This window comes from Quercus suber, unplaced genomic scaffold, assembly GCF_002906115.3.
Source record: "Quercus suber isolate HL8 unplaced genomic scaffold, Cork oak 2.0 scaffold_40, whole genome shotgun sequence".
Classification (NCBI taxonomy): Eukaryota; Viridiplantae; Streptophyta; class Magnoliopsida; order Fagales; family Fagaceae; genus Quercus; species Quercus suber.
The window spans coordinates 106,270-131,302 of NW_027069505.1; the positions used below are offsets into that span (position 1 = coordinate 106,270).

The window sequence follows — 25,033 nt, forward strand, 5'->3', positions numbered from 1 at the left end:
GAAATTAAGAATATATTTTAAAGAATTCGCATCAATTTTTAATGCTTAAAGTATTTCATTTTTTTTTTTTTTAAGAGATAATCACTACATATTGCTAATCTTACAGTTCGAATTCTTTCTCCCCTAAACTCCCAAGCACTTTGTATATGGGGGAGATGTCAATTCAGTTACAAGACCTTTGGCAAAGCATTCTCTTAATATATAAAACATTCGCATATTTTAAATACATATTTTTTAAAATACCTTACGTCAGATTGTCTATTTTATGCTATATAAGATAAAAAACCATAATTTCCAATTATGTCTTCAAATCTGGACCCCATAGGCCTCATCCAAAAGACACTGTCACTGCCTCGTTGCCATCAAGAACCCCCAGAGCCGCCAGTGCCACATCCTCTCTTCTCAGATCTGTGCCTCACGGAAGTATTATCTTTTGACTTAGAGTTGCTATTACCTCACCATTCCTATATCTGATCACCATTGAATTCGCTTTATACAATGCTGCTAGCTTGAGGTGGATTCCAACAAGTAACCTATTGTGGTATTGTGGTCTTAGGTTTGGCTTTATGCATTATAGGAATTCATTCAACCACTCTCTCGAGCTTCTGTCATCAGTTGCGCGCTCACGCCCACCCAGGACTGGTTTTCTTTCAATTTGTTTCTTAGCTTCCATATTATATATCCATGTAACCATTGCAAACAGAGCCACTCATGTGTTTTAGTTCTCAATAATACAAGATTTATCAAGTAAGCCATGTAACATATTTGCTCCTCTAACGCGTCTGAACTCCAAGAAGACCAAAGTTTTGTCCCATACTAACTGTATATGATCACAATTCCACAACGCGTGAAGGCTATCTTTGACATTGTCACTGCACATTTCACACATTGGATGATTGGATCCGCATTTACCTGCCTCTTCAGTAGGTTAAGATATTAGGTAATGTCTCATTACAATTTACAAGCCCCCCCTAAGAATTGTTTCATCGCCTGATTGACAAATGATAGTCTTGTAGCTCAATTGTCCCTTTTTGTGTTTTCAACGGAAACGTCTAAGGTTCAAATCTCTCTTCCCCCAACTGTAACTGTAAAAAAAAAAGTGTTTTAATTGATTCGATACGTATTTCTCTTAGTCCTAAATCCCTTTCCATAATTTGTGAATTTTATAATATTGATACGGGGCACAAAAATGTCAAGAAGTAGAACACAATAAACAAAACATGTTTACTCCTAAAAATAACCTCGAATTCACTAGAGTTCCTTGAATCCACAAAGGTCCTTGCAGTAGCTGAACCATAAATTTATTTTTGGGAGGGGCACACACACACACACACACACATATGTATGTATGTATATATGTATGTATGTATGAAATGTAAAATAGTAATGTACAATACTTCATAACTCATTTAAATGAATTTCTTCAAGTTCCACTTCCACCACCAATAGTCTAGAAGGATTTTTTTCGGGCTCAGTCATCGAAGATTTGGAAGGAAGTTCATTGGAAGTTGATGCTTCAACATTAGAACCCAAAAGTGTACTATTTTCTGAATTACCATCTTCATTTTTTTTTTTTGGTGAAGAATGAGTCTATAGTCCTAAACTTACCCATGAACCTAGATTTATCAAATTAAATTATCATTCACTAAATAAAATGATTGTGAGATTTAAAAAAAGTATACTAAAAAAATACTAATAGTCCAAAAATTGCTAAATAAAAGACAAACAATCACTCAAATGTCAACGCATACAAATAAAAAATAAACAACAACTAAATGCATGTTAATATAGTAGCATATATTGTATATTTTAATCAACTAATCAAGTACATTTATAATTTATAAGTACTGTAAGGACACGAAGATCAAGCAGCCCAAACCCACTTAGAATAGTGAAATTGGTACTACCCGGTTAGGCCTAAACCAATAGATATTTGTAAAGAGAGTGAGATAAAACAAGTTGGGCATAGCTCGAGGATTCAGACAGAGAAGGAATAAGCGAAAGTCAAAGATTAAGTATATAAAAGGTTATTTGCAAGCTCGCCTGAGGATGATGTTCTTATGCAAGAAGATACACTGTTCTCTCTCTTTTTCTCTATCACTGTTCTTGTTCTAATCTCTTCCTTCTTTTGTTTTTTCTCCCCCTTTTCGTCTAGAAGTCCTCTTTCTTTATATACTCCTAAGCTTATTGCATTCTAGCCTTCCATCTACAATCCTCTAGACTCTCCTTAGGACACTTATCCCTTTAAACTTCTGTTGAAAGTGGTAGAAGAAGTTGCTTAGCTGTGAATTCTATTGTTTAGGTCACTTCCTCATCAATGTAGCTGATAAAGTTATTGCCAGTCATTTAATGCGTAGGCAATAGGTAAGCTTTCACTGGAAACTTCCTTCACTTACCTTGACTCTCTCTCTGAACACCATCATCTCCATTCAGACTTCTAGGAAGTATTTTGTCCCTTCTCCTTCTATCATCAGGTAAATCCCCTCTTTGGGCTTAGAATGCTTTTATAATGATAGTCACAACTTGTTGTATCCTTCCTCAGTCCTCGGGTCCCCACAAGTACATTTATAATTTATAATGCCATTCGATATATAATATATTGATTATTATAATAATAAATAATATATTATAAGGAGTATAAAAAAGAAATCCAATAAAAAGTAAAGTAAAAAAATCAAAAGAAAGCAAATGCAAAGTACTTGAGAAAGAGTTAAAAACAAGGGGTCAGCTGGTCAGCTAGGGACACAGAGCACTGCACAATCATGAGATGAGAGGCCGATGAAAGCTTCAATCTTTCACTCTTTCTTGTCTCGTTTAGTCACATAGTACAACACTTTTTCTTTTTATATTGTAAACAAATTACAGTAGTAGTGGAAGGGAAAAGGAAAGAACTAAAAAGAAAAAAAAGAAAAAGAAGAAGGCAGACACCAAGTCGCCAACGGATATAGAGATAACGAGAGAGAGAGAGAGAGAGAGAGAGAGAGAGAGAGAGAGAGAGAGAGAGAGTAAGTGACTTCTGTGAGGCAAAATGTTTCTGCAATTGTCTGGGGGACTTGGTGGTGCGGCACATCAACAAAACTTCTAACTTTTCAATTTTTCTAGTTCTGTGGTACAAGTATGCCCTAGATGTGTTGGGATGAAAATTAGAATTTTTTTTCCCTTTTATTTGTTAAGGCAATTGTTAAAATACCTATGTATTCATTTGAAAGATGCTGAATGTTTAATTATTGTAATTTGTTGACATATGAATTTATGGATTGTATTTTATTTAAATTAAAATTATGTTTATTTTTAGACTTTATTAAATATGTATGTATATTATCAAGTATGGGGTGGGGGGGCCAAAATGATAAGGTTATTTAAAAAAATTTCAAATTATTAAGGATATTTCCACCAAAAAAAATAAAAATAAATAAATTTAGTGAGGCTAGGGCCCCCCTCGGTCCTCAAGTGGCGGACCAGGTCCTTGAATTCACAAAGAGAAAAGGGTCTAGAATTCACCAGAGAGACAATAAACAAAAGTTTGAATTTTTATTAATATCAATAATACTGGAAAAATGTTTACAAATTTGAAGGCTTATTTAAGGGCTCCATAAAACTTAACATAGAAGAAAATATATTTTAAAATAATTCATAATTAATACCTAACTATATCAGGAACCAAATTTGACCTAAAAATCATTAAAAACACTTAAAAACAAGGAAATAAATGTCCTAAACCTAAAATAACAAAAAATACCAAAAATAATAAATTACTATAATAAAATAGTAAATTGTGTCCTACATCAAATATGTTGAACAAGTGGGAACATTTGTTGTGGATTGTAATTCATCCATTAGCACATGATATACACTTTGAATGAGATAGATGCCGTTTAGGTTTTGAGGCCACATAAGAACATCATTAGCCACATTTGCACAGAAATTCAATTAACGTACTTAGGTTCACGAGGGAGGTTGATTCTCACAAAAAAAAAAAAAAAAAAGAGAGAGAGAGAGAGAGAGAGAGAGAGAGAGAGAGAGAGAGAGAGAGAGAGAGAGAGAGAGTGAGTGAGTGAGTGAGTGACTTGTGTGAGGCAAAATGTTTCTGCAATTGTCTGGGGGACTTGGTGGTGCGGCACATCAACAAAACTTCTGACTTTTCAATTTTTCTAGTTTCAATTTTTCTAGTTCTGTGGTACAAGTATGCCCTAAATGTGTTGGGATGAAAATTAGAATTTTTTTTCCCTTTTATTTGTTGAGGCAATTGTTAAAATACCTATGTATTCATTTGAAAGATGCTGCATGTTTAATTATTGTAATTTGTTGACATATGAATTTATGGATTGTATTTTATTTAAATTAAAATTATGTTTATTTTTAGACTTTATTAAATATGTATGTATATTATCAAGTATGGGGTGGGGGGCCAAAATGATGAGGTTATTTAAAAAAATTTCAAATTATTAAGGATATTTCCACCAAATTTTTTTTTTTTTAATTTAGTGAGGCCAGGGCCCCCCTCTGTCCTCAAGTGGCAGACCAGGTCCTTGAATTCACAAAGAGAAAAGAGTCTAGAATTCACCAGAGAGACAATAAAGAAAAGTCTGAATTTTTATTAATATCAATAATACTGGAAAAATGTTTACAAATTTGAAGGCTTATTTAAGGGCTCCATAAAACTTAACACAGAAGAAAATATATTTTAAAATAACTCATAATTAATACCTAACTATATCATGAACCAAATTTGACCTAAAAATCATTAAAAACACTTAAAAACAAGGAAATAAATGTCCTAAACCTAAAATAACAAAAAATACCAAAAATAATAAATTACTATAATAAAATAGTAAATTGTTTCCTATATCAAATATGTTGAACAAGTGGGAACATTTGTTGTGGATTGTAATTCATCCATTAGCACATGATATACACTTTGAATGAGATAGATGCCGTTTAGGTTTTGAGGCCACATAAGAACATCATTAGCCACATTTGCACAGAAATTCAATTAACGTACTTAGGTTCATGAGGGAGGTTGATTCTCACCAAAAATAAAAAATAAAAGCAGCTTCATGAGGGAGGTTCATCCAACATGTCATCTCCCAACATCGTTTGTCTACATTTTATAAATTCATTCATTGTGGATATTGTGATTAACTCATCGTTATTAAAAATTATCCAGTAACCACCTATGCCCCATGTATGTATTGATTTAAAATCTCCTACTCTTTAGACAACTGCTGTACAAAACGATGTCTCATGCCTTTAAAATATTCTATTGTTTGTATTTATGGTCGAATCATTTGGCTTCAACTCCTTTATAGATTAGAAGTAGTAACATTTTATTCCTTAGATTTTATTGTGAAAATATTGTAGGCACATCATTAATTTTTCTTCAACTCTCTCAATAAACGGTTTTAAAAACCAAATTGGATCAAAAACCGATGGTTTAACTGGAAAAGACCAAATACTGGACCTATTTTCAATTTTTCCACCTTTCCAATTTTTAACACCATTTTCTAGATTCCATCCCACCTTGCAATTGAAACCCCCCAAAGACTTTTACCCAAAAAAAAAAAAAGAAACCCCCCAAAGAATGAGTTGGTATACATGTTGTTAGGCCCAGCAAAGGCTTGTCCTAAGCGTTCAAAATTGGTCCAGCCCATTCTACAAATATTTGATATTTCTCACCCAGGCGGTCAGGCCAAGCCACACCGCCACAGCCAAAACTTTCAAAACACGCTAAATTTTCACATCAGCGGGAAATACGACCTTCCTTTAAAATAAAACCGAATTTCAAATCCCAAATCTTTTAAAAAACCACACGAACTGTGTCAGTCACAGAAGTAGTACCAAAAAAAAAAAAAAAAAAACAAATAAAGCCTTGCCATAAAAACCCCACTGTTTTAAGCAAGATTTTTAGGCATTTCCTCTCCTCGCTCATTTTTTACTCTCTTTCAAATTCAAAACCCTAATTACCAATTGCAATTTAAATTTTTTTTTTTTCTGTCTCTGTCTCTGTCTCTCTAAAAGTTTGGGACTATGCGGAAGACAAGAAGCAGAGTTGTTAACAACGAAGAAGCGTTAAGGGCCGTGAAGCGCGAGAAGGCGAGTGGCAGTGGCGGCGGCGGCGGCGGAGACCGAGTTGACGCGGCGGGTAACGATGAGTCGACCCGGGATAGTCGCTTGGATCGGCGGGTTCTCCGGTCTAAGTACCTCGCCGTCATGAATATGATTAAAGGTACGGAGTGTATGATATTTTCCCTTCTGAATTTTTTTTTTATTTTATTAAATAAAAAAGAAATTTATTTTATTTATGTGATTTGGTTGTTGCAGATGAAAGAGACGATTTAACGAAGGCAGAATCGGAAAAGTTCAGCGTTATCATTGGTGAAGTGGAGAGGTTGCATGAATTGGGTAATTTTTTTTTTCTTCTTAAATTTTGTTTGGTTGCTGAGAAAATTGAAAAAGTAAGGAAAATGAGTCTTCATGATTAAAAACGAAAAATTGAGTAACCTTCTGATAAATGCAGAGGAAAGAATTATGTAATCAATATTTTTATAGCTCCGTATAAAATTAGATAAAAATTGTACTTGCTAGTTCAAAAAAGTTGTATTGGGATTGCTTAGCTAGAATATTTTTTGTCTTTAGGTCTGTGAAAAGTGTTAGAATAATAGTTAAATGATTAAATTTATAATTTTTTTTAAATTGCTCGATCTTTTGGCATAAGTGTTAGTTTATCGTAAAGGAGTTTGTATAATTTGAAAATGCTAGGGTTTGCTACATGTCCTTATTTGAATTTTCTTGATTTGCTTATATGAAAGTGGGTATCTAAATTTTGTGTTTACCTATATTGGGTTTCCAGTTCAGAAGCCAAGGGAGCAAGTTGCTGATGCGGAGGCCCTCTTGGACATCGCCAATACCTTGGCGAGCTCCGTGAAATCCCATTCCAATGAGGGTATCACACCTGCAGAATTCGTTAGCTGTTTGCTCAAACAATATGGGGGATCCAATAGGGGGGTTGCCACCCAAGAGGATGCTCCGATTATGGTCTGTTGGAAAGATATTGGTCTTGCTGTTGCACCGATTTTCAGTAAGGCTCATGGATGTTGCACCATGTGAGTTTCTTTTTTACCTTTTATCTTAATGTGCTCGCTGATCAAAACCATATGCATTTCTTGTTGTATTAACGCATTCTGACTAATGGTTTTGTCACCCATTTTACTTTTGTTAATTTCTTCAGGCTTGGACCTATGAATACCGAGTTGAAGCCTCGAAAGACTGTGGTTCAGAGAAGACGCACAAAGCCAACTGAAAGTGCTCATCCTGAAGAGGTGACATTGCTTTCTGTCCCAGCTTTGCTGTTTATATAATTGGGACTAACTTTGCTATGTTCTTTGTGTGTAAGATTTGTCTCTAATGGAAGGATAGAGGATATGGGTAGTTAGGATTGTAGATAAGAGGTTTTATAAACAGCAGGTTGATCAAACGCTGCTTTGTTAACAAGTATAAAAGTTATATTGATTGTGGCTTTAAGGTTGTTATGCTTGAATTCATGTTGTTAAAAGGTGCTTTCCCTGCTAGATCTGGAAAAAATAAAGGTTTTAAATCCATATATATATTTTTTCCTATTTTAGAAGAAAGGTTAAAACTATAAGTATGTTGTTGAATGATTTGATTTTAGATTTTATGTTTCTTAGCTTTCTTGTTACTGCAAATTCTTTTTATGGGAATTTCTTAAAGCTTGTTCACACTTCACACAAGCCACTATTTTTAAAATGTTCTCTGTTGTGTATCTGTGGTCTAGTCTTTCATGATAATGCCTAGGTTTATGATCCAAGAGCAACTTTGATGTAATTTTTTTTTTCTTTTCTTGAATTATTAAATTGATACTTCTACCTTGCTATAGCAATGTGAGCATTAACCTGGATCTATTATGTGTGTCACAGCTAGATGGTGCTGGGGAAGAAGAAAAAACAGATACTGACAAGAATATGGCAACAATGTTTGGGATATTAAGGAGGATGAAGCGTGTTAGACTTGAGAGTTTGATATTGAATAGAAAGTCCTTTGCACAGACCGTGGAAAATTTATTTGCTCTGTCATTCCTAGTTAAAGATGGGCGAGCTGAAATAAATGTTGATGAAAATGGCTCTCATCATGTTTGTAAGTGCATTTGGTCAAAAAATATAAACAGAATTTCTGCTTCCACTGACATGTCTTAAGCCTTCTGGTTTCTGTTCTGTTGGCTTATTTGTTACTTGTTTTCCTTCTCAGCACCAAGGAATGCTCCTGCTGCCAACTCTGTTATGTCAGGCGAGGTTGCTTATGGTCACTTTGTGTTCAGATTCGATTTCAAGGATTGGAAGGTATATTTGTGTGCCTTGAGTGCTTAAGTTATCTCTTCTGCTTTCATGAATGACATTTTTGTGCGTGCCTTGTATTTGAGTCATTCGTGAAGCCTGAGTTCTCTTATCCTCTTCATGGGCACATGGTATCTGTCTAGTGGCAATAGGTTGCTAAAACTATGTAATGATCAGTTGCATTGAATCTGTATTGTATAATTTTTGTTTTTTGTTTAAACGAACTTTCAGAATTAGTGTGAAGTTAAGCTACAAGGAACAGTAAATTTACCTTCACCCTGCAATTTGGAACTTAAAAAAAAGTAGTTCTTTTTTACTGCAAAGCCAAAAGTACGGTTTTTGTGAGGTTCTGTTAGTGCATGTCTCTCTTGATAGCATAAATGGTTTTCTTTCAGGTACCTTTTTAATTTGTTTGATTTTTTACCTTGATAAACAACTTCTGATTGCATTTTTGCAGTTAATGATGGATGTTATGCCAAATGAAGAGGAGCTGATGCCACACAGGAACAGCTCAAACTCATCAGCTGCTACCCAGGCAGAGCCAGCAGTGAATAGTTGCCAAGCAACATTGCCCACAACGCCAATTAGGAAACTGTCCAGGAACCGTGGCCGGGTTGTGCAGGAACAATCCATTCAACAAGAATCATCTGATAGTGATAATGATAGCGATCCCACAAGGGCCAATGCAAGTCGTAGGTGTAAACGTAAGCTTAATTGAAGGCAATAGTAGAAATTTGTGGATTTATCCCCCAAAACAATAGCAACATGCAGAGGTTTCCCTCTTTTTGTCCAGTTGCTTGCTGCATATTTATTGTGTCCTACAATGTATATTATAGGTATGTTCATTAGCTTTTCTTGTTGCGTAGCTAGATTCCAACTATTTCGCTAGGTACCTTCAACATTGCGGTACCTTTTCTCTCCCTTGGTAGTTAGATTCCATGTATTTCGCTAGGTACCTTCAACATCGTGGCACCTTTTTTGTCTCTTTTGGGTTCGTTCAACCATGCCACTGTTTTTGGGGGGATATATTCAGTGTAAGTTAGGCTAAAATTATGTAAATTATGTAAGTTAGGCTAATATATTCATTGTACCTTCAACATTGTGGTACCCTTTTTGTCTCTTCTGTGTCTCTCTTCCCGTCATCTCTCTCTTCTTTCTTTATCACTCTTCTTCTTTTCGCCCAAACAACAGAGAACTTTTCTACAAATCCACCCAGACAGCCCAACCACCATCACAACCCATTATATTACATGATAATCAAATCACAAAATCAACCCAAAATCAAAGGAAAATCAAATCCAAAATCAATGGAAAATCAAATTAAAAATCAACACAAACCTATCAATGGAAAACCCAAAATCAAACCTTCAATGAAAAACTCATAACTCAAGCCCAAGCTCAAACTCAAATCATCACCGTTGCCAAGTATGCTGCTGCCATTGTTATTGCCTTGAATGTTAGTTTCAAAGAGGAATTGGCGATCTGGTGAGGAATAGATACGCAGAGGTTGTGGTTCTGTGAGAGAGAGCTTAAAGGAGAGAATATGAGGGAAATTCTTAAGAGAAAGAGAGGTGATTTTGTGTTAATGGATGAAATGAGAAAGAGAGATGAGAGGAAAACTATGTGAGTGATTGTGTTAGGATGAGAGAGAACTAAGAGGAGGTATTTCATATTTGAGAGTTGAGAGGAGACCAGAGAGTAAGAGGCAGAAGCGTACTAGTGACATTTTATTTGTTGAGGTGATTTAGTGTATAATAATTTTTAGATAGTCTCGTAGTTGATCTTATTTTTATTGTACATTTTTAAGAGCATTTACATTTGAAAATTGCATCCTATCTTATTTTTTCAAAAAGTTGTTTTATCAATTATACCATACTATTTTACAATACACCCAACATTCCAAAATTTTTTTTTTTCCAATTTTATTTAAATATTCTTTTTTATTCTTTCTTTTTTTACTATTTCTCTTTTTCTCTTCATTTTCCTCTCTTTCTCCCTCAATCTCTAGCACCGGCCACAACAGATAAAATCAAAATAGTTCAACACACAATCACCCTCATAGCCACCATGCCACCAACAACACACAATCACGCCCACATATCCCAGCACCACCCATTAGACCATCAAACCAAAACCAAAACCACATTTAAAAAAAAAAAAAAAAAAAAAAAAAACACACAATCACGCCCACATATCCCAGCACCACCCATTAGACCATCAAACCAAAACCAAAACCACATTAAAAAAAAAAAAAACCCATCAAAGCATCAATTCAAACTAAGCCAAAACCCCATCATTAGAGCCACCATCAAACCAAGCTAAAAAAAAAAAATCACCACAATCTTCGATCTCTGTCAATCCATGCCGATCCTAAATTCAAAATCCAAAACCCAGCTTTGATCCAAACCCACGCCACCACCTGACCTATGATACACCGATTCACTTATCCAAACCCATCACCTGACCCACCTATCCAAACCCATCATTGACGGAGCTTCGTTTTGAGATTTTGCAAACAAAATCTTAACCCAAACCCAAAAACCCTTGAGAATCTCGATTTGAAGAGAGAGTGATAGAGTGGAGAGTTAAATGGGTAGGGCTATCTAGATTGTTGAGTTTATGAAATGAGTAAATTGGCTTGGTGAAGCTTAGCGATGGCGAGAGTAAGAGATGAGAGACCGTGTGAATTTAAGAGAGAAGAGAGAGGCTTGGTGAAGCTCAGCAATGGAGAGAGAGAGAGATGAGAGGTTGTGTTGTGTGAATGAGAGAGAGTTGATATTTAGAATAAAATATTGTATTTTGTTTTACAATTGAGTTACAAAATTGCGCTGTAGCACAATTACAAATTTTTTGCAATAGTAGCTTTTTACAAGTCCGGATGCAAAGGTTGTTTAGGGCTTTTATGCTAAATTGAACCAATATATGACATATACCATTCCTAATGTGAATGCTCTAATGATGTCATTTCAATAATTGTAAACAAAGTTATAAGATTTTGTATCATTAGACTTTTGGACTTAAGAATGGCTCTTTGACAGGATTGTGGATGTATAGATTCTAAACTAAATTTGTAGCAATTATTACTGATAATTAAATTCCAAGCTGAAGGGCTTGCTTCTATATATTTATATATGATCCCCAGAACGTTGAACTAGTTAACCGATGAGTACGGTTCATACCAATGTATCCAATTGCTCCTATGGCTCTATCCAATTACACACAAATCAATTGTGGTTGGCTTTGAATTCTTCGTTACCAAATTGATTTAAGTGTAGCAGGACAAAATTGGATTTGATTGTTTTTAATAAGTCGCAAATTTTTAACAGTATTGGTATCATGAATTCATGTGTGAGCATGACTTAAAAATTAATATGCTAATAAATTATTCTCAAATACTTGATGCCATCAAATTAATTTAAAAAAAAAAAAAAAAAAAAACGATGCCTAGTGTGTGACATCACAAAACATAACCATAAAAAGGCATTATTTCTTTTTGGAAAAGGAACAGTACAATTGACTTCAAGTTCAAATGATACCTCTTCTCCTACAAGAATGGGATGGAGCTTATAGACGTAGGTTCAACACTTTACCTATTAATTAAAAAAGAAAAATTGAAGAGTCTAAGAAACATGAATCTTATTAGTGTTTCAAAGGTCCAAGACTCCCACATGGGGCCTCTGCAACACCTGCCCCCAAGAAAATATTGTAGTCCCTAAGAAAGGCAAAGAAAAATTCTCACAACAAAATGGGGCCACTAGCCAAACCATCCTAGGTTGAAGCCGATCGGGAAAAAAAGGAGCAGAAAACTAGCAGCATTAAAGCTAAACTTGAAGTTCGGAGTCTGGCTTACTATAAACCAATTTGTGGTTGTCCTAGTGCTTATCTGTTGGAATGTCAAGATCCTTGAATATTGGACTGTCAACTCCGACACCCATTGCGTTCAGGCCATTGTCAACATATATAACAGCACCAGTGATGGCAGAAGCCAAAGGCGATGCTAGAAAGGCAGCTGTGTTCCCCACTTCATCTGTTTAATCAGCTTATGAACTCAGTAAAATGTGATAAAATAGTGGAAATAGGAATAAAGCAGGTAAAATTGAAGGACAAAGAAAAATCTGGAAAGTCACCTGCGGATAGTTCTTTTTGCAAAGGTGCATTGACTATTGAATAGTCAATCATCATGTCAATAAATCCAATTGCTTTTGCAGCACGGCTCCTTAGTGGACCTGAGGATCAAAGATACTTCAATCAACCAGGAAAACTGAGGCAATGGTAATACCAGCAACTACTTGACATCTTTATGAAGCCTAAGTATGAAACTAGATCCAAAGAGGTCAAACAGACCCTGGACCCAATATTTAAAACAATAAAAATCCTGAAAGTGGGAACAAATATACAATGTATGGAACTATTAAGGCCTCAAAAATCAATTTAGTTGGATTATGTTAGCTGAGCAGAGAATTAATAAGTCATTGTTAGTTAAAGCCAGTCATTGTAAAAGCAAGCTTTCATGAAATTCAGGAGCTTAAGATCTGATTAAGATATTCTAGACTTTTTTGGTAACTGCACCATAGAGTTCCTAAAATTCTATCCATTCATTTTGAAATGAGTGGATTGAATTTGGACACATCGTCAATAATTTAAGTAGATTCCAAAATGATGATAGTATTTATTTATTTTTTAAAAATCATATCCACTCATTTTAAAATGGGCAGATAGGAATTTAGGAACTATATAGTAGAATTACGCCTACAAACTACGATCCTAATCCCTAAAGATCAGGATTTGAAGAAGAAAATGAACCGGCTAAACCACCTCTGGCTAGGGCAATGAGGCTCGTTTAAGATGGAGCAAGATGGGTAATTGGGTTGAGGCAAGGCTAGTGGTTTCAAGAATTACCAACCAATCCGCATATAGAAAACATATAGATTCTACTAAGTATATCCTAATACACACACACCAAAAAAAAAAAAAAAAAAAAAACACTATCACTAGGATTAAAGTATCAAAGAGATTTACTACTAAGTATATCCTAATACACACACACAAAAAAAAAAAAAAAAAAAAAACACTATCACTAGGATTAAAGTATCAAAGAGATTTTTGAAACCCCAACAAAACCTTATCTCTGAGAAAAGTAGCATTAAGACACATGTTGAGCATTGGCAACAATAGCTATGATTTAACAATGAAGAACAATTCTTGTGGACCATGACATAGATGCAGAAAATCTGAGATAGGAAAAACTTTAAATTGAATTTTAAAAAAGAAGGGCCAAGTCACCAGCAGATATTGCGTTGACTCTGACTTTGTGTTTTCTACCCGCTTCAAAAGCAAGCACCTGAATGAATCAACATATGAAAATATATGCCAAAAACATATCAAAATGAGGTTAAAAAAATGTGGTGCTAATAACTAGAAATGGATAGGTAGAAAGAAATGCAAACTTACTCGTGTGTCACTCTCCAGAGCAGCCTTTGCTGAACTCATACCTCCACCATACCTGAGTAAAATATATCGAGAGCTCCATCACCCAATGATAAATGACAACTCTTTAAACTGAACAGCGAAGCAAACAGTGCATGACATACATACCCAGGAATTATCCTTTCAGAAGCAATATATGTAAGAGAAATTGAAGAACCACCTGTAACAACAACAGCCATACATATGAGTTCCACATTTGCCTTGATGCAGTAAATCTAGAACAATGAAAAAAGCAAAGAACCAAGGACAAGAAGAAAATAAAGTATTTTGGATAATTGAGCATAGGAGATTGCCTGGATTCATTATTGGAATGAAATGTTTGAGTAAAGAAACATAGGAGTAACTTGATGCAGATATAGCTGCAAGATATCCATTCCTGGATGTCTCCAACAGAGGTTTAGTGACCTATTAAAGAGGTGATAGCTTGTTAACTTTAAGATTAATGACACATAGATATTCCACAATTAAAAAAAAAAAAGTACCTCTGGCCCATTTGCAAGTGAGTGAACAAGAATGTCGATGCTGCCAAAATCATTCTTCACAGATTCAGCAACTTCCTGCAAGACAATTTAAGAACGAGTAGAACATTAGAGAGCATGTCATGTTTGATAATGTTGGTGGGTCTGCATGTCTTAGCATATAGGTCAATGTTTTAATGAAATCTCAAAACCAGTAAGAAGAAATATGCCTCTAGCAACTGAAGGTTAATAAAAGCTTTAAATAAATCAAATTACATGTTGGCTTAATCTTCTGGTCAAAGCATAGCTGTATGATAAGTGATAACAAAGTTTTTATAATTCCTAGGCTTGGTAAGGCAAGCACAAAAACAAAGGGAAAACCCTTCTAACAAATGAACTGATTGCAAACTCAAATAGTGACATGACAGAAAGAGAACAGATTACAGCTAACAGTTTAGTCTTCAGATTAGATACAAGTCACATGTAATAGGTACGGAATGCACGCTAGTCAACTAAGATGAACAATATAGCAGGCTTTGCCACCTCTTATAAACCTTTACATTTGAGAAGACCATAGTACTACCAAATTATGAGGGCACGAAACCCACCCCTCATATATGTCAGCTTACATATGCAGTTTTACAAAATTTTAAAGCATTGACTATCCCTTCTCTGTCACTAAGTAACCCAGAAACTTATGGAGCTTGTTCAAGACTCTAGAGCTTGAAACATGACACCTTTAAGTTACAAAACAAAATTAAAATTAATGTCCAACTTTAACAGACCAACCCAAAAATTCAATTACTCACATGAATCATGTGTCTTAAGAAGCAAGGTAAAAAAAACTAAGAAAGATAAAAGACAAGCCTAACGTGGTGCTGCTTGGATTTCAGTTTAAAAATGTCATTGGCCCTACATCTAGGTTTGTTTTGTTCAAGTGCAGACTGTATGAAAAGTGCCATGTCTTATGTGAATTTTGGCATTAACATCTCATTCAAATTCAAGTAGGCTGTCAATAAATGACTTAAACCTTTTCTCAAACTCCAATTTAGGCTCTAAATGTTCCTCAACAGAAAATTCAAACTGAAACAGCAAAAGTGGAATAATATGATGTTATACCTGAACAGTCCAATTACTGGATCCTGCATAGCGTTTATTTGCTTTTATCTGCAAGAATTAACAACACCATATGTTAATCAAGAACAGATTTGACCCATTTTATACTTTGTAAGACTATAAATCTCTCCATTACATCTTCAGGTACATCCTCAAGGTTGTCAAAGACTGCATCCAAAGGATATACTTTAGTAATCTCCATTAAAGAGCCATCTGGCAACCTGAAACATCAAACTTTTTGTTAGTACCGGCCACTTACAAGTAATACCCAGTTTCCCTAATTAAAAACTTACACACGTGATTCGTCAAATTTTCCACGTCGCAGGCTGGATTCAAAAATGTTCAAAGCCTACAAGAGCAGCTTCCTGGTTAGTAGTTATCCATTTCATGAGTCTTGGGAATTCTATTACAGGAAATATCAAATGCACGACCCTAAAGATTAGGATGATTTACTTACAGGCACCCATGTGCCTAAGAGAATCTCAGCCCCTGCAGCAGCGAGGGATTTAGCTATTGCCCAACCATATCCGTTGTCATCAGCAACACCAGCAATAAATGCCCTCTTACCTACACATAGTGCAACTCGTTTTAGTTTTTAGTGGTATTTTTTTTAAATAGGGATACTTGTTGTAAGTATCAACTTAGCAGATTCACTAAAGGTAACAATTCCAGGAGAATTATTGCAGAAGTTGAAAGACAATATCACCACAAAATTAGCAACCCAAAGAGGTTTGGTAAAGTGCCGTCTTTAGAGTAATATATTGGCTACAGATACAAGACCAGCTTTCACAAGGAAATACAGCCAAGAAAAAGTGGATGTTGAGAAACAAAGATGTTACAGAGGTAGTTCCTTTAAATGTGACAGTTTCCACCAACAATTTTGAACAATCACAGGCCACAAATTGATAGGTCAATGAAAATTATAAGACAAATCATAACTGTTACAAGCTATCCCTTAACAAGAAATAGAAGGACAGCAAAAGCACCATAAACACAAGAACTTTGAAACTCTTAGAAGGAATTGCATACGTACAAAAAGAAATGCAAAAGAAAACTGACCTCTCAAATCAATTGGCAACCCTGAGATAGGCTTGTTTTCAGTAGCTTCAGACATTGCTTTTGTAACAACATTATCAAATTTAATAGACGATGATGTAAAACTCCGCTGGAAAGGTTGTACGGATGATATATGGCATGCACTTGTAAGCTTATTCCATGATACTTCCTTGGAATTGCCACTAAGAATTGCAGCACCTGCCTTGAAAAGTCTGCGAGAAGAAGAAATGCAGGGTCTTGCTGTTGCAATTTGCAGGCTGGAAGCGGCTGTTGTTGCCATCTCCAGTAAATGATATCTCACACTAGAGAAAAGAGATCTATAGGAAGCAAGGGCACTCGTATTAATATATATTTAAAAAAATGTATAGTAGATCTCGTAAAGAAAATGCTAATGAACTCTAGCTAAAATGGGAGAGGCCGTAGGTTCAAGATCCACCATGCATGTGAGTGTGATTTACCAATTGAAAAAAAGAAAAAGAAAAAGAAAAGACAATTCTTTATATTGCTATGTATATATTTATAACCTAATACTTCTAATAAGATATATTAGTTTATAGTACTCCTCTTCCATTAAATTTCAAAGCATAAAAAAAAAAAAGTCCAATTCTTGCATGCCCAACTTCTGCCAGGGCTTTAATCAAATAAAAATAAAAATCTAGAAACAGTTCATTTTACTCAACAATCCAAAATTACGCAAGAAGATAACAATGGACAGAATTTTTTTTCCAACCGGTTTGGATGAAAATTACTCCAATTTTCTATCCACGTGTGCTTTTAATCATATGAATTATTTAAACGTCATGCGCCTTATATCAATGACTTAAATAGTTCATGTGATTAAGATACACAAGAATGAACATATGAATCACCACGTAATGGTTTAGGGGTGAAAATAGGCACCCAAAAAAAGTATTTTTTCCCAATAGTTTTAAGTATGAAAAAAGATCATTTTAAAGTTTAAGAACAAAAAGTATAATGTTTTCAATAGTTTAGGAACAAAAAGAAAGAGCTTATTAAAGTTCAGGAACAAAAATCAAAATTACAAACTTTAGGTACAAAAAGTTTGCAAACTTTTTGTTTAGCCTTTTTATTCATTACAATTCTTATTATTTATGGTAAAAAATCAATGATTGCTAATCTAAATTTCATTCATTTTTGTTTTGCTACAGTGAGTTGAGGGGATGTTGCTGTTGCCCCGAAATTTCCTTCTTTTAAATTTCTATTTCTTTCAAATTAGTGAAACTATCGTTCACAAAATCGTGATTTATAACACCATGCTAATGAAAGTAATAACTCATAGTTTGGTACACAGAAGTGAAAAATCTAAAAGAAACCCAAAAATTAAAACCCATCAATCAGCCAAAAAAAAAACCCAAAACACACTTACACTGTAGTGGAAAATCTAAAAATAAATCCACAAATAATAAAAAAAGAAAAAATTTAAGCAGAACCCAGAAACACACAAGCAGGGATCAAGTAAAATGTGGGGACTTTAACCTCAAACATCTAACAATTTTAATAACAACATAAATACATACATACACAGAGAGAGAGAGAGAGAGAGAGAGATTGACCTTTGTGTGAGAGAAGGCGGCAATGCGGAGAGCAAAATGGTGAAGAGATCGATGAGAGAGAAGTAGATGTTGGTTTGGTTGGGACTGGGACTGGGAGCTAAAAGACTAAAGTGAGGCGCTTCGGAAATGTCGAAAGCAAAGTAGATCGAAAAATGTTTGCTACTTTGACACCAACATTTTCACAATATTCTTGTAACAAATCTTAAATGACAAATTGATATTAATTGTTATTATTAAAGTAAAAAAAGTAATCTTAGTGTTAGATTTAAATTTGAACCAATAACAACTAACCACTTATGATTTATTATGAAAATATTATAAAAATATTATAGACGTAGCACCTCTTTAAAAAAAATTGTCATCACACAACTTTTGTCACAATTTTTGTACTAATTTGCCGAAAAATCGTGAGCGGTGAAATAAAAGTGGAGAGTCCACTGTTCTACCACTGGAGTCCACCGCTCTACCACTCATAACTTGTCAAGTGAGTAATTTGTGATAAAAATTATAGTCCTAATATCACTCTTAAAATAATGTCTTTACTTGTAATTTTATTTTTTTGAAACACGTGTCTTTACTTGCACATAGTTGTTGGAATTTGATTCATGACGTCATGCACTAGTATGTGTTCAAACTTATGAAAATAATGATATTACAGGCTGTGTTTGTTTCGTGTAAAATGTTTTTCGGAAAATACATATTTTTCGAAAATGCTATTTTCTAGAAAAGGAAAATATTTTTAAGTGTTTGGTTGAATTATGAAAATTGTTGTGGAAAATTGAGTTCATGTGTTTGGTTCTATTAGGAAAATAGCTATTTTCCTACCATTTTTTCATTCCGGCGACAACAACGCAACAACAGCAACAACAACAACAACAAGATTCCGGCGACAACAACAACAATCAAACTTTAAACAAACAAAAGTCTGGGTCTGGGTCGAACACTTTGGGCTTTGGGTTCGTGGGTCGCCGGCAGAGGCGAGCTCGAGCGGAGGCGAGATCGCGGGCAGAGGCGAGCTCGAGCGGAGGCGAGATCGAGCGAAGGCGACGCGAGTGTGGATCGGAGCTCGGATATAAGGCGATCGCTGGCGATCGAAGGCGAGATCGAGCGAAGGCGACGCGGTGCTTGGACCGGATCGGACGTCTGAACTTGCTGCTGAGCTTGGAGCTTGGAGCTTGGAGCTTGGAGCTTTGGTCTGGACCGGATCGGAGTACTGCTGTGTGAGAGAGAGCTTGGAGATGTGTTGCTGTGTGAGAGAGAGCTTGGAGAGTTGAGAGAGTTTTTTTCCGGAAATTGGTTGGAGGTAAAATGGAAGGTGAAATGCATTTCCACCAGGTGAGGGCTTATTTTAGGTCAAAGGGTAAATTGATTTCCGTTGACCCAATTTTCCTAGGCAGCCAAACACATCAATTTTACGGAAATTGATTTCCGGAAGTAGTTTGAAGTTGAAACAAACACAGCCATAATCGGTGAGAATATTTGACACGGCTAACGAATACTACATTAAATTGGGTTTTAATATATATATATATATAATAATAATAATAATATTATGTGAAATTAAGATAAACTTAAATTAGAATTCAAAATTAGAGTTTTAATTTTGCGCCACATGTCCTAAATTATTTATGGGATAATTACACTAAACCCACTTGTGGTTTGGGCGAAAATCATTTTACTTACCCGTGGTTTGAAAAATATCACTTAACCTACTTGAGGTATGTTCTGTTTGTTTTTCGTAGCCCACCTCAGTTAAAATTAGGGGTAAATAGATATTTTTGCTCAAATTTTATATCTTTCTCCTCTCAAAACAAAAAATAGCACAAAAATGGAAGGGAAACAAGATCAAAAGGGAGGGATCAAAACAAAACTGAAATCCTTAATTTCAAGAATAGTAGAGTTGAGTTTTCAATTTCAAGAACCAGACCAAAAAAGAAAGGTTCAAAATTCTCAATCTTTTTCCGTTAATTTTCTCAGTAAACAAACCCGAACCTTTTTTTGTTAGTGATAATAGTAATTAATTAAAAAAAAAAAAAAAAACAACAACAGCTGAGAAAAGTAAAGTTGAGAGAGAGTCTTCATATTCAAGAACCACCCCAGAGAGAGAGAGAGAGAGAGAGAGAGAGAGAGAGAGAGAGAGAGACCTGGCGGCGAAGATCGGCGTGGCAAAGCTTCGCTTCGATATCTTCGATAGTACAGTTCTGCGGGGACTTAGACTCAGAGAGTCTCCGGCGAAGCCTGCGGGGCAATTTGGGTGAAGAAGAAGAAGAGGACGAAAACGACGTCACACCACTGTCATCCAATGAAAAGTCCATTACCATTGCTCCTTTAACAGCCCCCACTTTCCCTTCTCTTTGTCCCTTAGGCAATGGCAATGATGCAAATTTCTCCTCTCTTTGCCTTTGCAGTGGTGGGTTGGCAGTAGTTTGTGGGTTTTGAATCACTAGTTCTGGGTTTGGTTTTGGCTTGAATCACTGGTTTTAGGTTTTGGTTTGAGTCATTGATTCTAGGTTTTGGTTTGAATCACTAGGGGTTTTGGTTTGAATCATTGATTCTGGGTTTATTGGTGGCGGATGGTTACAAAGTTTTGGGTTTGTGTACTGGTGTCGATGCCTTTGTTTTGTTGATAGGTTTGTGGCTTTTGTTGATGGTCCGTGGTCAGTGGTCTGTGGATGTTGGTTATGCATTCGTGGATTTTATTGATGGTCAATTGTCGGTGATCGTTTGTCGTTAGGTTTCATTCAAAAAATTTTGTTTTCACTAACTAAAGTCGTGTTCTTCAAATTTTATTTATTTATCTTCTTCTAATCCGAATCAAAGAAAGCCGGAAGAGGAAGAGAGAGACTCAGGGAAAGGGATGAGTGAATAGAATATCACCATCGTTGGTTTCGATATTGTATTGTTCGGTTATTTGTGTAGGTTATTCTGGGTTTTATTTTTTTGGTATGTTCTTCATGTTTAAGATTGATGTGAATTAAGAGAGAGACCTATACCACTTTTTGATCTTGTTTCTCTTACATTTTTGTGTTTTTTTTTTTTTGGAGAAGAGAGACATAAAATTTGAACAAAAATACCTATTTGCCCCCGATTTTAACATAGATGGGCTACGGAAAACAAACAAAACATACCTTAGGTAGGTTAAGTGATACTTTTCAAACCATGGGTAGGCAAAGTGATTTTCGCCCAAACCACTAGTGGGTGTAGCGTACTTATCCCATTATTTATTCTTAAAGAGTTTTATTTCTTAATTAGAATCAAATGTGGGACCACATTATAAATATTCATCCAAATGAGTTATTAAGTATAAAAACCAAAGAGTCTAGAATAAATGAATCATAAAAAAAAAAGTGCTTCACAATAATTTAAAAAAAAAAAGGACAATTTACATTTTATATATAATAATATCCTTACAAATTTTTTTAAAGAGTTAACAAATATAAAAATGATTATCAATAGTATTTAAATTATATATAGGAATTATATTATGCATCTTATTATATATCTTTAAGTATTTATATGCATGTGAATAGAGTTACAAGCTAGTTAGCATAATAGGTGAAGCCTCTGATAATTGAATAAGAGATCTAGGATTTAATCCCCACGTATATCAAAAACTTATTAATGTCTTACTTTGATGATAAAAAACCCATAGAAGCAAACATTATAAGTTGAAACTCTATAAAAAAAAAAAAAAAAAAAAAAAAAAAAAAAAAAAAAAAAAAAAAAAAAAAAAAAAAAAAAAAAAAAAAAAAAAAAAAAAAAACACAACACAAATACATACAAGTTTTGTGAATGGTATTTTGTGTAAAAGAGTAAATTGATCAATTCCATATTGATCTGCTTAGCTTCCATTTTTTCAATCATAGATGACTCCTTTCATATAAATAAATCTTACTTTTATCTACCATATTTGTATTCTAAATATAATTGAGTAATTAAATTTTTTTTAATGATTATATTGACAATTTTTTCATTGAAACTCCTCTAATCATTTACCCAAGACAAAGAAAAAAAACTCTATTTTCATTTTATTTTATTAGATTACATATTAAATAGGTTAAAATTTGGAAATTGTCCATATTGTGTCAATTCACTTAATAAACAAGTTGTATTAGAGTTTTTGGGGGGGGGGTTTGATATGATTATTAAATGGGTTGGGTTTAGATTATGTTATGTATTCGAATATTCTTAATGGGCCTAGCTGCTTTAGGCTTAAGCCCAACATAAACTAACTGTGAGGCGAAGCACAGTCAATTTTTGCTGCTAAAATGTCAGTGGCCCATATTATTGTGGTTCAGGTTTGTACATTTTGAAGGGACAAAGCCCCATTAAATATGAATGAAACCCAGACAATCAGGGACAAAGCTAGGAGTCCAAACCCATGTTCAAGGCCTAAAACTCATGGTCTAGCAGGCTTTGTAAAAGATAGCAAGCTCCCATTGATGCCCAAAGCCCGAGAGTACTAAGAGATTATTTTTACTCAAATGGAAATCAAGTAGATTTTAGACATACAAACCATCCCCCCACCCACCCCACCCACCACAACACCCCCAAAACAAAAAGGAAGAAACTAGAAGATACACAATTGCAAATAGCATTATAGAAAACAAAAAGTGTTGCTAGAATGGCAAACGAATCAAATAATTATGAACTTAAAATGAAAAAAAAAAGTATCCTATAATTAGTTAAGTGTCACCATGAGCAAAAGCCTGTCTTGTTTTGGGAAACAATGAATGGTGGTGGGCTCTCTCACCTTTAAGAGTGTAGCCCAAGCGTGTACAACTTGAATAGTTTAACCCACTCTTGCCTTGGTCCATTCACCTCAAATGGATTAGAATCACATGGGATACTATTTGATAGTCCACGTTTTGGGTTTTTTAAGGGCCTCTAATTCATATTTTCTATCATTACCAAAGCCTTTTTGCTGTCCCGCCCATACAAAAAATGTTGTATTGATTTTAAATGCATCCACCACAACTTTCCATGTACATGTAACTATGATTTTTAAGAGATCATCTAACATCACAACTTTCCATGTACATGTAACTATGATTTTTTTTTAAGAGATCAACTTCATTTCTAACTCTGCATCCATGAACTTTTCCATTCCTTTCCAACCAATTATGATAAATTATAAATAGTTGTTTGCCATGCAACTTTTCATATTAAAGAAAGAATAAAATTTCTCTCCAAATTAGTTTGGAGAGACACTTTACAAACTCATCATATATATTTATATTGAGTGTGAATTTTGAAAATTTAACCGTTAGATTGCATGTTCTTATTACATCCTTAATGCTTACAAAATTTCAAAAAAATCAAAAATTAATTGCTATGTCATCAAATTTTTTTTATAATATCAAGTTTTTGTAATCTAAAGTTACATATAAAAAATAAGTTAATTGATCAAATGGTAAGTAATATTTGATTTGAACGAAATTTGATATGCATGTTAAGAACATAAGAAACATGAAATTCAACGGTTGGATTTTCAAAATTCACATCCAAAAAAGAAATATATGAGAAGTTTGAAGAGATTAACCCTGCAAACTCATCATATATATTTATATTGAGTTTGAATTTTGAAAATCTAACCGTTAGATTGCATGTTCTTATTACATCCTTAATGCTTACAAAATTTCAAAAAAAAAAAAAAAATCAAAGATTAATTTCTATGTCATCAAATAAATGTTATAATTTCAAGTGTTTGTAATCTAAAGTTGTATATAAAAAATAAGTTAATTGATCAAATAGTAAATAATATTCGATTTGAACAAAATTTGATATGCATGTTAAGAACATAAGGAACATGAAATTTAACGATTGGATTTTCAAAATTCACACACAAAAAGGAAATATATAAGAAGTTTGAAGAGATTCTCTCCAAACTAGTTTGAAGAGAAATCTTACAAACTCATCATATATATTTATATTAAGTGTGAATTTTGAAAATCTAACTGTTAGATTGTATGTTCTTATTACATCCTTAATGCTTACAAAATTTCAAGAAAATCAAAGATTAATTGCTATGTCATCAAATAAATGTTATAATTATAAGTTTTTGTAATCTAAAGTTGTATATAAAAAATAAGTTAATTGATCAAATAGTAAATAATATTTGATTTGAACGAAATTTGATATGCATGTTAAGAATACAAGGAACATGAAATTTAATGGTTTTCAAAATTCACACAAAAAATAGAAATATATGAGAAGTTTGAAGAGATTCTCTCCAAACTCCAAAAAACTCTACAAACTCATCATATATATTTATATTAAGTGTGAATTTTGAAAATCTAACCGTTACTCATAAAGATACAAATAATTTTACAATATTTTTTTTTATCAATTGTTGGTGTGATGAATATTTATTAGCAAGTGAAAAAGTGAAATTAGTGGTGGGTTTAGATGAGAATCAATAAAAATTGTTTACATCAACTGTTTGTAAAAATATTGTAAAATAATTTGTAATTGTAGAATTATTCTTAGAATATGCTGTAGATGAGAAAATGAGATTTTGATTAAAAAAAAAGAATAATGCTACCATTACAAACTATTTACAATATTTTTACAAAATATTAATGTGACAAATTCTTACTGGTTCTCATATAGTTCTATAATTAATATCACATTTTTACTTACCAATAACCAATAACTAATCGTCACATTATCAATTTATAAAATAGTACGTGACTTTAGCATTTTCCAAAACAAAAGAAAAGGTTGATCCTTTGACAACAATTTTGCTTTATAGCCCCATTTGATAAGTCTTATCTCTAGTTGTAAGCATGCTTTATGAACATAGTTTCAAATCCAAATGAGTTTCCACCATTCAACCTTAGGCAACCTTCCCTTATGGCCTTATCTGCTCCCAAGCTAAAGGACAACTGAAATTATGTTCAACAGATCACTTTGTCTTTCACCACCCACCAGCACTTCATCCAAACTAGCCAAGGACAACTGAAATTATGTTCAACAGATCACTTTATCTTTC

General features: G+C 34.0%; 2 protein-coding genes and 1 long non-coding RNA gene across 3 annotated transcripts in view; 1 reads left to right on the forward strand and 2 right to left on the reverse strand.

Moving 5' to 3' along the window:
• Positions 1-5,687: 5,687 nt before the first annotated feature.
• Positions 5,688-9,467, forward strand: LOC112015287 (non-structural maintenance of chromosomes element 4 homolog A). The gene is made up of 7 exons (XM_024047674.2): positions 5,688-6,226; positions 6,322-6,402; positions 6,851-7,103; positions 7,229-7,319; positions 7,935-8,151; positions 8,263-8,354; positions 8,806-9,467. Exons 1-7 carry the CDS (start codon positions 6,028-6,030, stop codon positions 9,064-9,066), a joined length of 1,194 nt encoding a protein of 397 aa, XP_023903442.1. The 5' UTR covers positions 5,688-6,027; the 3' UTR covers positions 9,067-9,467.
• Positions 5,902-25,033, reverse strand: part of LOC136066591 (uncharacterized) — a 77,095-nt gene continuing 57,963 nt past the window's right edge. Inside the window, exon 2 of the long non-coding RNA XR_010628079.1 lies at positions 5,902-5,991. This is a non-coding gene — a long non-coding RNA (uncharacterized LOC136066591). The remainder of the gene's footprint in view (positions 5,992-25,033) is intronic.
• On the reverse strand, positions 11,816-18,186 carry LOC112015283 (enoyl-[acyl-carrier-protein] reductase [NADH], chloroplastic). Its single transcript, XM_024047672.2, has 13 exons — positions 18,040-18,186; positions 16,469-16,782; positions 15,867-15,976; positions 15,703-15,758; positions 15,546-15,630; positions 15,413-15,460; positions 14,318-14,392; positions 14,129-14,240; positions 13,944-13,995; positions 13,800-13,851; positions 13,632-13,689; positions 12,476-12,574; positions 11,816-12,375 (listed from the first exon to the last, which is right to left on the reverse strand). Exons 2-13 carry the CDS (start codon positions 16,743-16,745, stop codon positions 12,221-12,223), a joined length of 1,179 nt encoding a protein of 392 aa, XP_023903440.1. The 5' UTR covers positions 16,746-16,782; positions 18,040-18,186; the 3' UTR covers positions 11,816-12,220.